This window comes from Erinaceus europaeus, chromosome X (genome assembly GCF_950295315.1).
Source record: "Erinaceus europaeus chromosome X, mEriEur2.1, whole genome shotgun sequence".
NCBI lineage: Eukaryota > Metazoa > Chordata > Mammalia > Eulipotyphla > Erinaceidae > Erinaceus > Erinaceus europaeus.
The window spans coordinates 124757831-124774369 of NC_080185.1; the positions used below are offsets into that span (position 1 = coordinate 124757831).

Consider the following 16539-nt stretch of genomic DNA (forward strand, 5'->3'; position numbering starts at 1 on the left):
CTCAAACATGCAGGATCTTACATTCCTGTGATGACTTTTTCATTCAGATAAAAAGAGACAGGGATGGAGAAACACCACAGCACTGGAGTTTCTCGACGATTTTTTAAATGTTTAATTAATTAATTGGATAGAGAGTCAGAAATCAAGAGTAAAGGGGGAGATTGAGAGTAGGGGAGACAAAGAGACACCTGCAGTACTGCTTCACCATTTGCAAAGCTTTCCCCCTACAGATGGAGGAGGAGAGCCAGGGGCTTGAACCTGGGTCCCTGTACATTGTAACATGTGTGCTCAACCAGGTACACCACCACCTGACCCCTCTCCATGAATGTTTTAAGAGAGGTTTTTATAGACCTACTTCTTAAAATTTGGTCATTTGGTGTGATGTTTTAAAAGATAAATATAAAAACTAATTGTGGGTCAGACATATGCACTTTAAAAAGACAATTTTTTTTTTTGTATAGTGACTATTCTACTTTTGAGATCCTTATTTCCTTTTCCCATGCAAGATTCCCTGATCATGGGTTCTTTTATATCACAAATATACAAAACCTTTATTTTAAAATGTTTAATATATTGCAAATGTTATAGAAAATTCTCTCCTGGCAGAAGAGACACAGTATGTATTGTTGGAGAAAGCTAGCACTTTCAGGACTGAAAGGAAGGAAAAGAAAGCAAACGTGAGAATAATATCTGGGTCCAGATGTAAACTGGACCCTGTGCAGTAGCGTAGATGGTAATTCACCACAAGTGTCCGACAGGCGCAATAAATGAGCACAAGAAGCAGATTCTAAAATTCAGGAGCAGCCCGATGGGTTTCATTAAGTGAAGAAGCAGACATATCTCTGATAATCAGTACCTGACATTATGTAGAATGATGGTTTCATTCTGACTCATTTATAATCCACCAAATACTCCTTAATATCTTCTATGAGCCAAAGAGGTTTAACAGAAAGGGGCTTTGACCTTAAAGAGCTCATAAATGAGACACCATCTCAAACTGGATTCAGTTATAAGACAATCTGTACCCGTTGGCTATTGCCACAATAGTACCTCATAACAAACTCCCCCAAACTTAGTGACATCTAACAATCAGCATTTGTTTTCATGCTTAGAGGTTTGTAGGATGGCATTGTCTCTCTCTCTCTCTCTCTCTCTCTCTCTCCCTATATATATATATATATATATATATATATATATATATATATATCCCTGCCTCTTGAGATCACCTACCAAAACTGACACTGACTCCTGTCCATGCTGGAGGAACTAAAGCCCATCAGCAATGACACAGGGGAGGACACTCCACTTCTAGTAGGAGAAATTGTAATGTCCTATAGAAAAGCTTAGTTTCAGAGAAAGTTTCAGAAATGGGAATAAAAGTGCAGCCTACCCCTCTGTGAAGGTTATGAAAAAGGTTGGGAACTCAATGCCTAGCAGAGATTAAATTCCCCACTGGCTCTTAGATATGGCCAGGGCTCTGATTTATGGAGTGTGGGTAGAATGAGAAACTTCAGTTCCAGGATTGGCCCTTCACAACTTCCCATCCAGTCTTCCCCATTTATCTCTCTTCATATGTCAGCTGAATATTGATGGGCAGGGCAACTTTGAATGTCTTATTGAAGTTGAGAGAACCACCTTTTCAGGCTCTCTGAATCAGTGTGTGCTCACTCCATCAGGAAAATAGTTGTGTGGGGGTTCAAGTAAACAAGAAATCAGGCACAAAAGTTAAGGGGTTTGGTTTGTCTAATAAAGCAGTTAGATTATCTTAACTGAAAATAGATGCCAATCTAGTCATTGAATCCAGGATTGGAATGTTGGAGAAGGTTACATGGAGCAAGTTTAGATTTAAAACTAAAATACAAAAGACAAATGGTAGTTTTCTAGGTGGAAAGGTGGTGGTAGGGGTTAAATATTGTTCCAGACAGAATAGTGTTCTAAGTGTTCAGAGGTATGATACAGTTTAGGACTTTAAAAAGTTTCAGCATATCTAGAGGTAAGTGGGGGGAAGTTTTCAATGCACAATGAATGCTAAATAGGAAATTACAGAAAAAATAGAAAGTTAATGAGAGAAAAAGAAAAATGGCAAGAATTATATTCAGAATTACAGCATCTAAGGGAAAAGAAGTAAATCCCAAAAGGGTGGCAATAAAGAGTAGGGATTTGGAGACAGGATAGAAAGCATCAGATCTATGCATTCTAGAAATTTCTGAACTGACCTCCAAGTGATTTCTAAGTGTTAAGAGGTTAAAACCCCAGAGAGGGGCTGGCAAGATTGTCGTATGCCAGCTTCATCCTCTCTTGCCCCTGTCAGTAAAGTTAGCCAATACCCGGTAAACAAGTAGTCCCAAAGAGGAATTTAAGTACTGGCAGACATCTCAAGGAAGAGTGGCAAAATGCTGTTAAGAGTAGATAAGTAGCATGTATCTTAGGCCTTGCAAGTCATATAGTCTCTGCCAAAAGCAACCAGAGAGGATATGTAAACAAATGAGCATGGCTATGTTCCAACAAAACTTTATTTAAAAAGACAGGCAGTAAAACTATTGCAAAATAAATAAATAAAAATATAAGTCAACTAAATCCAGGTGGGTACAGTCGGCTACACTACAGCCTAAGTCAGAGTTGGGGGTATTGCTCTGAGACAAAAATCAGCTGGGCACATGACAAACCAATCCCAGACATCATTCACTGTGGACCTGCCAATTGTCCCTGCCCAGGAGTGAAGATTGTGAATTTTATTAGAGATATGCTCTCTGGCTAGAGAGGCCCTTGTAAAGTCACCATGGTTGGATGTATGATCCAATGCAAAAGTGACACAACTGCTCCCAACTAGTCAGAGGGCTTCACGTTCCTTATGATAGTCTTCCACAGTAAAACAAAGTGCCAATTAAATACATAAGTACACTAACTTCTACGTTTATTGGATAAGTTTTAACATTAATTTTAAGAACTTTTGCCTATTGCGGTCTTTTTTTTGCATTTTTATTTTTAGCATAGACTTATTTTAATTTTATTTTTAGCTTTAATTTTGAATTAGTGATTTACAAGACTATTAAGATACTAGAGTTATAGTTTCCCACCACTCTCACCACCAAAATTCTGTGTTACTGGTTCTCAAGGATAACCACTATGACCCACATAGTCAACGACTGCCACCTCTCCAGATTCAAAGAAGGTCTCGAAACTTTACATCAGGCTCAGCCTGACACTGTTGACTGGCTATGGAAGAAGGGCAAACGCTAGAAGAAGAAGGATAACCACCATAGTCCCCCTAAGGTCTGAGACATGGGCTTCACCTGTTGTTTTCTTTAGGCGCATCTTTGTCATATGATTGTCATCCTACTGTTTTCAATCAAGAAAATATCATAGAATTTCTAAAACATATTAAAATAGCCAGAATTAAGATTAAAATCTTATAGTATAATTGTGCAGAAATTAGTTTTTTTTCTTTCAAACTTGGAAAGTTTTTATTTTTTTATAAAATTGATAGCATCTTCCTATCATTCAAAAAAGGAGTTCCTAAAATAAAAACTTACAGACCTATAAAACCTATTTTGCATGATCATAATTAGGTTGAGCATACAGCAGTAAAACCCAGAATTCTTAGAAGTTCAAGTTGATGACTGCTTAGCCATTAATCATAAGGGGGAAATGCTACAAATGTCAAAACAGAATGAAAAGTTTATTCTCTGGCAACTAAGTTCAAAAGCAGACCATATTTTTTAACTTGCGTACTCCTTTAGATCCCTTAGCTACTGCTCATGGCAATTTAGCTAAACAAATTGTGCTCATTTGTTTGCAAGAAACATTAGAATAGATTGTGTGTGACTTTATCCGCTAATTATTTAGTACAGAGTACTTATCGCATGCCAAATACTGTGAACCATACTTAAAAATATATTTTTAAAAGACAATTTCAGGCAGGAAACCCTTCTCTCCTTGCCAGGAAAAAAATAGGAATGTTAACTTTGTTATCTAAAACTATGGTTTAGATTTCTTCAAGATAATTTTCACAGCTTAAGTACATAATGACCTAAATTGCTCAGAGGCCAAGGCAGCATACAAACTTTTGGTGTGTCTTTGCTATGAAGAACTTAATATAGTTTGCAGGTTTTCAATAAAATGTACTCAATCATGTCTTAAGACTGTAGAGTTAAACTCAAGTCCAAATTAATACTGCCTACCTCCATCCTCTGCCTACAATTAAATCCACTGATCTAGTTTTCTTTCCATTTGGAAAGAGATTAATGAAGGTCATCAGCTATTAGGACCAGATGGCTCAAGTGCACTGTAAGGAAATACCAGGCATTCTCCTGAGGACTTGTTTATCAGTTCTCCAGCACATGTCAGTTGAAGCTATACAAGTATTACTACCCATTCTTATTTTTTTCTTTGTCGTCCATTTTAAGCCAGGAATTTAAAGGCCTGTGGATGGTAAACATTAATATACAGCTGTCCAAAGAAAATAGACCAACATAGTGGCCAAAGAGCAAGTATACAAAATTGTCTACAACAGGACAAACAGCAGTAAGGCAATCATATTCAATTCTAACTACCAGTGTCCAAAAGTTAAGTAAAAATTAGTAAAGCCATAGGTCCCTTCGGATAGACCTAAAATAGACCTACTAGCCTTTTCCAGAATGGAGACCTCAAAACTCATCTGCTATATTCTTGCCTTTAGGTTCTTAATTATTAAACAAGTTTTCTGTTTTATATCTTAATGCTTTTTCAGCCATCAGGTTCCAGATGCTACCATGACGCCAACCTGACATCCCTGTGCAGATGACCTCACCAATGTGTCCTGGAACTCCACCTCTCCAGAGCTTTGCCTCACTAGGGAAAGATAGAGATAGACTGGGAGTATGGATCGACCTTGCAATGACCATGTGCAGCAGAGAAGTAATAACAGAAGCCAGATCTTCCACGGTCCGTACCCCATAGTGATCCTGGGTCCATGCTCCCAGAGGGATAAATAGGAAATATTTCAAAGAAGGAGATAGAATATGGCGCTCTGGTGGTGGGAACTGAGTGGAATTGTACTCCTCTTATCCTATGGTCTTGTTGATATTTTCATTTTATATATAAATAAAAATAAATAAATAAAATTCTGAGATGAGAAGTCTTACATTAATTGTGAATGTACTTTAGTGAATTTGCGTATTTAATATGTCAAATTTGGCATGTGTTGACAAAGATTCCCTGACTAAACAGCCAGGCTCATCCGAGCTCTTTCTTTATTAAGTCTCAAACCTGACCTAGAAGGACCAAAAAAACCCACTAAATTCCAATTGCTAAGGGCCAGGCAGTGGTGCACCTGGTTAAGCACACATATTACAGTGCACAAGGACCTGGGTTCAAGCCCCTGGTCCCCACCTGTAAGGGGAAAGCTTCACGAGTGGTGAAGCAGGGCTGCAGGTGTCACTCTGACTCTTTTTATCTCCCCCTTCCCTCTAGATTTCTGGCTTTCCCTATCCAATAAATAAATAAAGATAATTTTTAAAGATTTTTCCAATTGCTAAAGGTTTTATTATAGGATGCCCGCAGCTCCCCAAAGCACTCCTCTAAGAGAACTAACTGCAGAATGTAAAGCAGCCCAGGAGGTAGCACTACAGTCAAGTTCTAGAATTGTAAGCACAAGGTCCCAAGTTTGACCCCTGTCACTGCATGTACCAGAGTAATGATCTGTTTTCTCTTTCTATAAATAAATAAATAAATAAATGAGCAAATAAATAAATAAATAAATGTTTTATTAAACAGAATCAAGAAGGGACCAGAGAGGAGGCTCAGTGGTAGAATATAGGACTTGCAAGTGTAAGATCCTAAGTTTGATTCCTAGCACCGTATATGCAAAGGTGATGGCCTGATTCACTATCATTATTATTCTCTTATTCTCCTCTTCCTCTTCTACCACTAATAAATAAGTCTGAAAAGTACAAATTTACTATCATTTGGAGTCAATACCTGAAGACAGGGAACCTATCTGCCAGCATCTGTGGGACGGTAGGAGTCCAACTTTGATATGTGCCAAGTTGAGTTTCACATGGACCAAGCTCCCTTTCTCCATTTTTCCCTATCTCTACAGAGTCCCAAATCATCCTTCCGTGTTTTCTCACTTTTTCTTTCAAATTTTTCTTTTCAGGCAGCCAACATAAATCAAAGTTGTATGTACTTCACACTGACTTCCTTTCCCTATTGCAATAATATAATACTGATTAAAATCTCTCTCTACACTTTAATTTGTATATGGCTTTGTTGATTTTTGATATTCTACATATTGGTTATACCTATGCCCAAACACATGTGCTGAAAATTAAAAGAAGAGAAAACAGTAGGTACTGTTTAACCCAGGGATCAGTAAACTGTTTCTGGAAATGATCAGAGAGTAAATACTTCAGGCTTTGTAGGTCATAAGGTTTCTGTAACATCCATTCAACTTTGCTACTGGATAGCAAATGCAACCTGAGATAATACAGAAATGCATGAGCATAGCTGTGCTCCATTAGAATTTTATCTATGGACACTGGCATTTTAATTTCTTAGTGTTCTTCTCTTGTTTTTTGGAACCATTAAAGAATTGTTTAACCAGTTTTACCTCACAGGATATATTAAAACAGAGAACAAGCCTGATTTGGCCCACAGACTAGTTTGCCAACCCCTGGTTTAATCATGAATTTATATACTAACTAGGATTAGCTATCAAAGTTCAAGATCATTGATAGTAATGGTGTTAGATTTCAGAAGTATATCTTTTAAAACACAAAATAACTTTCATTTTCTATTGTCAAGTATGAAATCAGTGTGTGTGTGTGTTTGTTTTAAGTGAATTCTTTCATTTCTAGGTTACCGATAATGTGTACTCTCTCATAGCTAAACTTCCATGCCAAACTCCAAATGGAATAATACAATTTAACAGTGGTGTGTGTGTGTGTGTGTGTGTGTGTGTGTGTGTGTGTGTTCCTGTTGATAAGTAGAAACTGAGAATTTCTAGGTCCTGTTTTTAAAACTACAAGGAAGTTTCAGTTCAGCTGACAATCCTTATCAGATTCAGATAGTAAGGAGGTAAAATTCAGTTGCCAGAAAGTGAGACAGAGAAAGAGACATCTCTCTCCATAGCCTGAACTAGACATCTTTCTCCAGAATTTCAAGTGAGTAAACTTTCATAGCTGCATATCAGCCCCTGGGAAACTAGAATTAAATATTCCTAAAACAGAAATCTAGTTCTGTTATGAAACTGTTCATCATTTCACCTCCTGACAGCCAGAAAATCAGCAGAACTTGGAAAGACTAAGACAGTGAGCAAGTAGCACCTATGACAAAATTCAAGTCCAGAATCTTGGAGAGGGGTGGCTTGTTGCTTGTCTCTGGGCTATCATCAGCAATATTAATGCCATTACTGGGTAAAAGAGATGAGGCAGAGAAAAAGTTGACCCTTCGTATTGCTTCTTTAACATTATCCCCCCCCCCCCGGAAATGTTCAGTTCTGAATAAGGCAAAGGTACCAGGTAGAAATTCATAAGCAAAAACTTTCATGCCTAAGGCTCTGAGATCCCAGGTTTGATTCCCAGCACCACTATCTTTCACTAAAATAAATAAAATACTTTTAAAGATATAAGTTTAGTAATTTATAAACAGGTTTTACATAAAATCTGAGGGAATTAGAAAGATAGTTTTGATTTTTTTTCCTTGTAAGTACAAACAGCAAAACTAGCACTCTTTATCATTACAGATACAAATCACTGCTCAAAACCACAGAATGATCCATGCAACTCAAAGACAATGTAAAGTAAATCAACCTCCAAGTTTACCTGCTACTACAGAAGAGATTCTTCATATTCATAGTCGGGACCCAGTCATTATCATACACTATGCCATTTTGGTCAAGGAAAGGAGCTGTAGTCAGACTTCTCAGTTCATGAACACATCACTCAGTTTAATAACACCCCAGTGAGTTTTGAGTTTCAAATCACTTCCTTCAGGTGAAAGGGAGTAATCATATGCTTTTCTACCAAAGTGCATTCTTCTATAAACATGTGAAAGAAAAGTGCTTTACAAATGATCCAGTGGATACAATAAACATATATACCTGTTTTTATACCATTACTGGTTGATAAAGTAATCGCCCATAATGCTCCCATCTACAAGGATGGAAAATGATATATAGCTGTTGCCAAGGAAACAGTGAAGTAAAATTTCATGTAAACTATCAAGCAATTTAATAACCATGAAATTAGAAGAATAAGAAAAAAAAAAACATCATACAAAGTCATGGTGCATTGTGTTACCCAGGGTGGATGCAATCAAGGGTCAGAACACAAGATGATGTAGAGTCCCAAGTTGCCAACTATCCCAATGGCTGGCAACATTTTTTGGCTTTGTTTAACAGTGATCATAAGATAGTGCTGGGTTAAGGGACACGTGAAATTCTATCTCACAGGATTAGAAAAGGGCACGGTTTCTGGGAACAAATGATCAGGCATAGGTATTTTTAAAAATCAAACTATGCTGTTTAGTAATTCCAGTGTGGATTGCTATTCCCTTGTACTTCTCTATAAATCACTCTCTTTACTTGCACATAAGACATTTAGCAAATATCAGGGATGTTCTCTACAGCAAGTGATTTCTGAATTAGTATTTAGTTTAGAAACCCAAGTTCTTGGGAAACAAAGGCACGGCCAAGGTCCAGGGTAAATATGTGATCTCACTTCTAAATCAACAGAATTTTAAGCACTCAAGTAACTACATTGACTAAAGCTAAATCCTCTAGGAAGATTATCCATTCTGAAATCAGGAAAATCCTGCACTGTAAGCACTTTCACACTTCACCTTTGAGAAAAGAACTTGATTTCTGTAACAGTGTTTAAAGTAAATACACAAGACTTTATCCCTTCAAAGGCAGAAATAAGCAACTGTAAACATATGTTCCTGCAAGCCTATGACCCTCTGAAGGCATTTCTGTTCGAGTCTGGGTACCATCACTGGGCGCACACTGAGGGCTAAGAAGAATTCTGACGAATGGAAGATTTCTTCATAGCACATAAGCTCAGAACATGTGCAGTTTCTCTCTTTAGGATGAAGACTGCATTTGGATCACATCAAGGATAGAAAGTGAAATTCACACTCATTTACTAAATTTTGGCCTCTCTTTAAAATAAGACATAATTCCCCACAGCCTGGCTTGGGATTGCCAAGACTTTGATGTGTGACTATCACGAACGGATCCTAGAATTTAGGAAAAGAAGTATAAAACAGCTTTTCACGGACACGTAACACTGTCCTCTTCCAAGTTCCAAAGTTGAATAGGACTAAATGTAGACTCTAAATGGTGTGCTAACTTTGTCATTTTGAGCATTTAAGGCCACTCAAACGTCTTTTGGCAACTTTGTACTCTTGGCTGAACTTCTCTTTCCCTTTGACAAGCTCTCTATCCATCATACAGAGGGCACCAGGCACCAACTGAATTGTTGGCCACAGTGTCCCCTGCCCCACCTACGGTTCCTTATTTGACAGTTGTTTTTAGAGCAGTCATTAGTGGAGCCTACAGGAAGTTAGGACAGTAGATGTGGCTAAGCCAAACAATTTGCCATATTATTACCATCCACTGCTAAATATATCTCCTCTTGTCTCTGGGCAATACCTCAGCATGGGCTGCTCCAAAGACAGATGTATTTATCCACCACCCTTCTACCTCCTGTCTAGCAGAGCCAAGTTACTCTGGGGTCCTTTCCCGGGAGAAATGTACTCACCCAAGTGAGTAGAGAAGGAAAACAGAGATGAGCCAGAAAAGCAGATAAAGACTCAAGGATGCTGCACATTTAAATGGCAAGGTGCATGCTGAACATTTCTGAAATGGCCCAACTCTAATTTAGCTAAGCAAAATCAACATATATTGCTGACTACCTGAAGCTGCTCACTCTTGCCTGATGTAATCAAGACATCCCATCCTGACACTGAGGAAGGAAAATGTAAAATTATTCTTTTGGTATTGCAAGTAATCTAAGCTGCATCCTGGAAAAAGCCCTACTGTCTACCTTCTAGGGCATGGTGGTAAATGCTCTCAAGACCTCCTTGGAAGAAAACCAGTTCTAAAAAAGACTTGGACAGAGAAGGTGGGGTATGATTTTCTAAAATTCCTCATGTCAAGAAGCACAGATGTTACTTCCTGACTTAGATAAAGAAGACTTTGGAAGCAAAGTGGGATGAAGACCTAGGTGGGAAGATGGTGTCTACGTGACCAAAAAGTGGAGATGACCCTCTGTGTCAGCACCATCCCAGAAATCTGCCAGAACTGATTCTTTTTCTTTGGTTTCAACAACATGGCTACTTGCAAACAATTTTCCAAATCTTGCAATGTTTAGGACCACACAGGAAACCCAGCAAAGGCTAATGGCCTCTATCTTCTATCTACATGACTTCAACATCTAGGTCACTGCTGGGAGCACCTGACTGGTACTGGGGTCAACCTACAGGCTGTGTTGGGGGTGTCTAGTTTTAAGATAGGAGAGGGGGCCACTTCCGTCACTCCTGCACAGAAAGCAAGTCCCCAAGCTCTAAGGACTTTTGTCTAGCCTGAGAGTAGCAATTACAACCATCTTCTCTTAGTCCTGAATTATGCATGTGAGCCCAAGCACCACTGGGCTTTTCCTATGGGAAAACAAACTGGCATGAACACTGGTGTGTGCGCGCCTGCGGGCTTGTGTATCTGTGTGTGCGTGGTCTGCACTTGGGGATACCAAGTTGAACACTGCAGACCCAGGCCCCGTGCTCGCTAGCTCTCAAGCCAAGCTGCTGCTTTCAGCTCTGGCTTCTACCAGAGCCTCCCGAAATACCAAGCCCCAAGTTGCCCGCTGCAGCGGCCCTGGGTGCAAATGAACCGGCGCGGCTCCTACCTCGAGAGCTTGGCAAGCTTCACAAAGCTGAAGACGTCCATGCAGGCAGCCGGGGGCCCTGAGCGCTGCGTGTCTGTCGCTCCTTCTCACGCCAGCAGCGGCAGAGGCGGCAGCCCCATGGCCAGTGGGACCTCGGCGCGCCCCGGGGCTGAGTGGTGGCGGCGATGGCGGGTGGCGGCGGCCGGGGATAGCCGGCACCTGGACGCGGCGGCTGCTACCCCCCTTCGGCCGTGAGCTGCGTGTGCATCCCAGCGCAGGACCATGGATGGGCGCCGCGTCCGGAAAACTCAACCGAGAGGGACCGGACTGGGTACGAGGGGTGGGGGCGCCGAGCGAGGTCGGGGTGCGTCCCGGCCGGGAGCTGCCGGGCGAGCCGGGGAGGCGAGGCCCGGGCGAGGGGCGCTGCTCCTGCCACCCAGCCCTTCGGCCCCGCTGCCCACGCGCCCGGGAGCGCACACGGAGCCGGGAGGCGGCGGGCGAGCCTGGCACATGCACACGCACCCCTCGCGGCACTGCAGCTGCCTCCCTGCCTCCTTCCCCACCCCGCCCCCACCCGCGAGGGGGGGGACTCTCCTGCCACCCGCTGCGGGCGCCTCCTGATCTGATCCAGCAGTCCGGAGCACGCCGGGGACCACGGACGCTACCCCTTCCTCCCCAAGACAGAGGAGCGCTGAGCCAGCGCAGGTTGCCCAATGCCTGGGCTCTGGGTTCCCTCCATCCACGAAACTAGCGGCCGGGCGGGGCAGAGCTGGTGGTGGCTGGGGCGGCCGTCAAGGGGAAGAGGAAGGGGGAAGGAAGAGGTAGGGGAAAGGGACGGGGAAGGAGAGCTTGGCGTAGAGGGCTTGGCTCGGAGCTCGGAGTTCCCACCGCCTCCTCCGAGGCGCCGGGGTGAGACCTGACAACGGGGGTAGCAGGGAAGGTGTGTCTTTGAACATAACACCCGAGGAGCGTCGGAGAAATGATAAAATTAGGATCCGAGGCCAGGGGGTGGGGTAGGGGTGGTATACAGCCGCTTCTCACGGGGACGTATGGAGAGGAGGGTCCCGGCTCCGCCTGAGCAGGAAGAGTATGGGGGACGAGAAGATGGGCGGGGGCGGGCAGAGCGAGCTGCTTTCTCAAATAGAGCAGAGGGTGGATGGAAAAGGGGAACAAATCTTGCTCAAAAAACAAAAGCACAGAAACATAAACACTCACCTCAGGCAGAGTAAACTCCAAGTTGCAGCCATTTAGAAGTCCAGCGTTCCCTTTTACATAATTACCCTGGGTAGTCACCCCTCTCCATGAACTAAGCGCTGTCTCCTGAAGGCTCCGGCTTCTCTGGGCCCCCTCTCTGGCGCTCTTTCTAAGAGTCTCAAGGCCTAGTCTCCAAAACCCTCTACAATTTCTCCCTAGACTCTCTGAAGGTCAGATGGCTGCACAAAGTGTGTGTTCTCCCACCCAGAAGCGTTCACCTGCTGGCAGAGCCACCGCAGAGAAAGGCTGCCACCCCCCGAAATGTTGGAGGAGCTGGTCAGCATGCTTCTAGCTCACCAAGGGGATTAGGGAAAAGGAAATAGGTTTAAAGTTCCCAGACTTCAGCTCCTCGCCTGATCTGTTGCTGGATTTAAAGTCTTCACTATTCAAGCCTAGCGTTTCCACTTTTTAAAAGACATGCTTTCGAAAATTAAATGTAAAGCCAGGAACAGTCTGAAAAATGAACATGATTTGAAACTCAGGCATGGAATTACATTATATAAAAATAAACAGAACAAATTTTCCTCTGGCTTCGTATAGACAGATTGGTTTAATTTCACAAGAGGGCTTACTAGTGAATCAGAGGAGGCGAGAGGGACTTCAGCTTTTAAACTCCCTATTGTTTATGCAAAACAATTCCAGTTTGGGTCGTCATTGTGTTCTATGATTTTAAAGGCACTTTTACTTATGAGTGCCAAGACAACTGTTATATAAGTAAGGCATTTTTTTAAATGAGTGGTCTTGTATGTTAAGCCTCAAACTACTGTCAGTGCACTAGATAGAGACACACATTTTAAATTTGGATCAGATAAGGCCACTTGTTCTGATTTGAACTTTACAAAAAAACTCTCCCCTCTCCTGGGAGCGAATGTGGCACACTGACCAGCAGGACCCTAGAAGCCTGGCGCTTCGCCTCCCTGCCCCCCTCCAAGACTCCTCCACTTCCCCCACCCCCTCTCTTACTGGGCCCCTGGAGTTCTAACCTACCTCCCAGTTCTACAGGTACCTCCCAAGGCTCCTTGCAAAGTTTGTTCCCCCAGCCTCTGGTGATCTTGAGATATTTGCAGGGCCAACTCCCTCACCCCATCACGTCTGCATAAATATTACTTCCAAAAAGCCATGTCTAAAGAGCCAATTTAAAATTCCAAGGCCCCACACCCTGGACTCCAAGGCCCTCTTAACTGTCTCTTATTTTTTTCTTGTTTCCATGGCGCTTATCACCCACCAGAGCATTATATAATTTATTTTTATGTCTGTTGTTTCTTGTCTGATAATATTGTTGGAATAAAAGTTTCACCAGAGCAGGGATTTTTTTTGGGGGGGGGGTGTCACTGATGGATCCCAAATGCCTAGAGCAGCTCTCTGTATATAGAGAAGCCTTAATAAATCTGTGTTGGAGCAGCTCTCTGTATATAGAGAAGCCTTAATAAATCTGTGTTGGAGCAGCTCTCTGTATACAGAGAAGCCTTAATAAATCTGTGTTGAAAGAATGGATTGTATGACCGCTAGATTCACAGTCAAACTAAAGTTGGTCAAGCAGCTTCCATTGGCATGTCTCCCTCTGTGATCACCTCCCAACACTCCTGTGTCTTTGGTGTCCTTCATCTTCCCTTAAGGTACTGATCAGAGCAATAAAAGTCCTATCACAAGCTCCATGTATTTATCCTGTTTTCTCTTTCCCCAAGAGAATGACAGACAGCACCCTTCTCTCATTCCTGAGTCAGCATCTGGCAGCACAACACCAGTTCTTGAATGGGGGAAAGGAGATAAAGACCTTTGCAGACTGTGGGAGATCCTCTGGATGCCCTTTGTTAAAAGAGAAGCCTGTCATCCAGAATTATTCCAATACTAAATAACTAGTTATTCAAAAGTGAAAGTAATAGGAAGTGTGGAGAGAGGGAGAGGGAGAGGGAGAGGGAGAGGGAGAGGGAGAGGGAGAGGGAGAGGGAGAGGGAGAGAGAGAGACTCTTCAAGACATCTGGTCCATGTGAAACAGCTTGCTGTTGGGCTTCAGTTTGTGTCAATTTGTGCACCACAGTTATGGATGGTACAGATGACCACTCTCCACAATCTAATAGCCACAGAGGAAATGACTGGTTTCACCAGGTCTTTATGCTAGCCTCTGGCATATTAATTATCTAGTATGTTTTCCAATGAGTTTGTATTTTTTCTTCTTAAACAAAGACATTCTACCCATCCTCTGTTTTTCATTAGCGGAAAACCAGGAAAATCTGCTCTCTTGAAACATGCTAACACAGTTTATATAGGTAAGCCCTCTTGGCAGATAATCAAAGACCTAAGTAGCTGGTGCCTCAGCTCTGCTCCCTCTGTGCCAGATGTGTGCAGCAGAGGTTAGGATAGGTTTCTTTGTCTTGCATGGAATTGATCTGCCTAAAACAAACAAAAGACAACAAGTAGCAATTGAGTACATATGTCATTTTTTTTCATGCTTTCTCTTAAGCCTGGATAATCTCTAAGGACCCTTTTAGATCTTATAGAGATTTACTTATTGGAAATTGTATTAGCCAACCTTGATAGTCTAAATTTGCTTTACTTAGAGTCAAATGACATTTGGTCATTTCTTAAAATCAAATACTATTGAATATATTCATGAATAAGATACCAAGGGCATCAAAGTCAGAGCAAACCCTTCAACTTCTTTGAGACTCAGTTTCCCCACCTATAAAATGGGAATGATAACACAGTCCTACCTTACCCAGAATGAGCCCTTATAATTGGACACCAACTTAGAATTGTGTACATGTGAACTGATGCTCATAAATAATAACTTCAGGAATTTCACAACTTGTTTCAATCTGGTGGCACTGCTAGGTAAAGTTTCTGCCTCTAAAATCACTGTTTTGAAGGTTAAAACATTTGCTTTGATTGATCAGAGGTGGGTGTTTTGCCTAAAAATCAATCTTACTATTGCCTGGTGGATCATCAAAGCCCTAAGCAATAGTATCTTTTATGGCTTTGAGACTCCTCAGGGGTAAGGGGAGAAGCTCTTAAGTGATCACTGTTAAATGATCTCAAACTGGTGTCAGGAATCTTCCATTGGGCCAGATGTTCCATACCGGATGGTAGCTGAGGGTACCTTGTTGCAAATTACAGTAGAGAAATCCCCATGCATCTCTCAGTTGGACTGTATCATTTTGACCATATGGTCGCAGTCTTGAAAACAGAAGTAAGTAAATAAAATCAAGGTGTTCATTAATTCAAAAATATTTAAGGAGTTTCTACTATGCACAGGCACTGGGAAATAAGAACATGGGCCAATGAGACAAGTTTCTGCTCTTACAGACTTTACATTTTAGTTGGGGGGGTATATGATGAGAAGCAAAAATAAGAAAATAACATAAAGATAGGAAATTGTAATATGCATAAATTAAAGTCATGCTGACTGAAAAGAAGTGACTACATGACTAAGGCCCATTGATAAAGGAAGCTCTCTCTAAGGAGGTGGTATTTAATCTGAGATGTGATGATTAGTCAACATTCCTGTGGAAGAGTATTCTACACAGAAGGGCCAGAAAGGACAAAACAAGAGTGGAGTCCCTGGACAAGAAATAATTGCTGCATATTTAAAGAATCAGAAAGTGGCGCATGTGCCCGAGGGCACTGTGTTAAATGGGCGAGAGTGTTAAATGGGCAGACCCAGCAGGGGTGCAATCATGTGGGGCTCAGGGCACCATCTGCCTTTTATTATGGGCTAGGGACCCATAGGAGGACTTTCATCATGAAAGGAACAAAATCCACTGGAATGCTTTTGTAGATTTATTTATGAAAGAGAGAGACTAGATCACCAGTTCATCAAATGCCAAGGACTGAATCCAGGGTCTCAAAAGTGCAAGGAATGTGCTCTAGCTCTCTGCCACCCCACACTCCCCACCCAGTTGATATTCTGGAGGACCACTCATAAAGGGAGTGGGTGCAAAGGCAATTTTAGAGGCTGTTGCAAGTGATTGCAGTGGTTCAGATAGGGACATGATGAGATGTGATAAAGAGCAGTCAGGCTCAGGGTGTATTTTGAACAGGATCTGCTGATGGACTGGAGGTGGAAAGTAAGGGAGAAAAGAATCAAGGCCAACTCACTGATTTATGTCATTTAGAAAAAGACCCTGGTTCCCTTCATCAAGTACTGAACATAACAAATTCAGAGGGCCTCCTTGCTTCTGTACACAGGTACTTGGCCTTGCCTTTTCCTCTTAATGAATTTGCATGATCTGAAAGCTGAGCCTCTAATGAGTGACTCTCACCTCTCTGCCTACTCATGGTTCTCACTGTACCATAAAGTCTCTCTTTCTCCCAAGTCAATATTTTTCTCCTGAACTACTGAATCATTCTCATGTGCATTTAAACATACTGTTCTCTACCCATCTTAGAAATGCATTGTAGATAGTGTGCCTGCCTTGCTATGCAC

At 41.9% G+C, this 16539-nt stretch overlaps 1 protein-coding gene across 4 annotated transcripts in view; it reads right to left on the reverse strand.

The window, feature by feature from the left end:
- FRMPD4 (FERM and PDZ domain containing 4) overlaps positions 1-12390 on the reverse strand; it is a 635847-nt gene extending 623457 nt beyond the window's left edge. Inside the window, exon 1 of one of the 4 annotated variants that reach the window (XM_007517468.3) lies at positions 10884-11571. In XM_007517468.3, coding sequence (XP_007517530.1) covers positions 10884-10924 — 41 coding nt within the window. In that variant the 5' untranslated portion in view covers positions 10925-11571. Of the gene's footprint in view, positions 1-10883; positions 11574-12077 lie in introns of those variants that run through there. The other 3 variants (XM_007517467.3, XM_060183062.1, XM_060183063.1) reach the window with 3 other exon arrangements.
- Positions 12391-16539: the final 4149 nt, after the last annotated feature.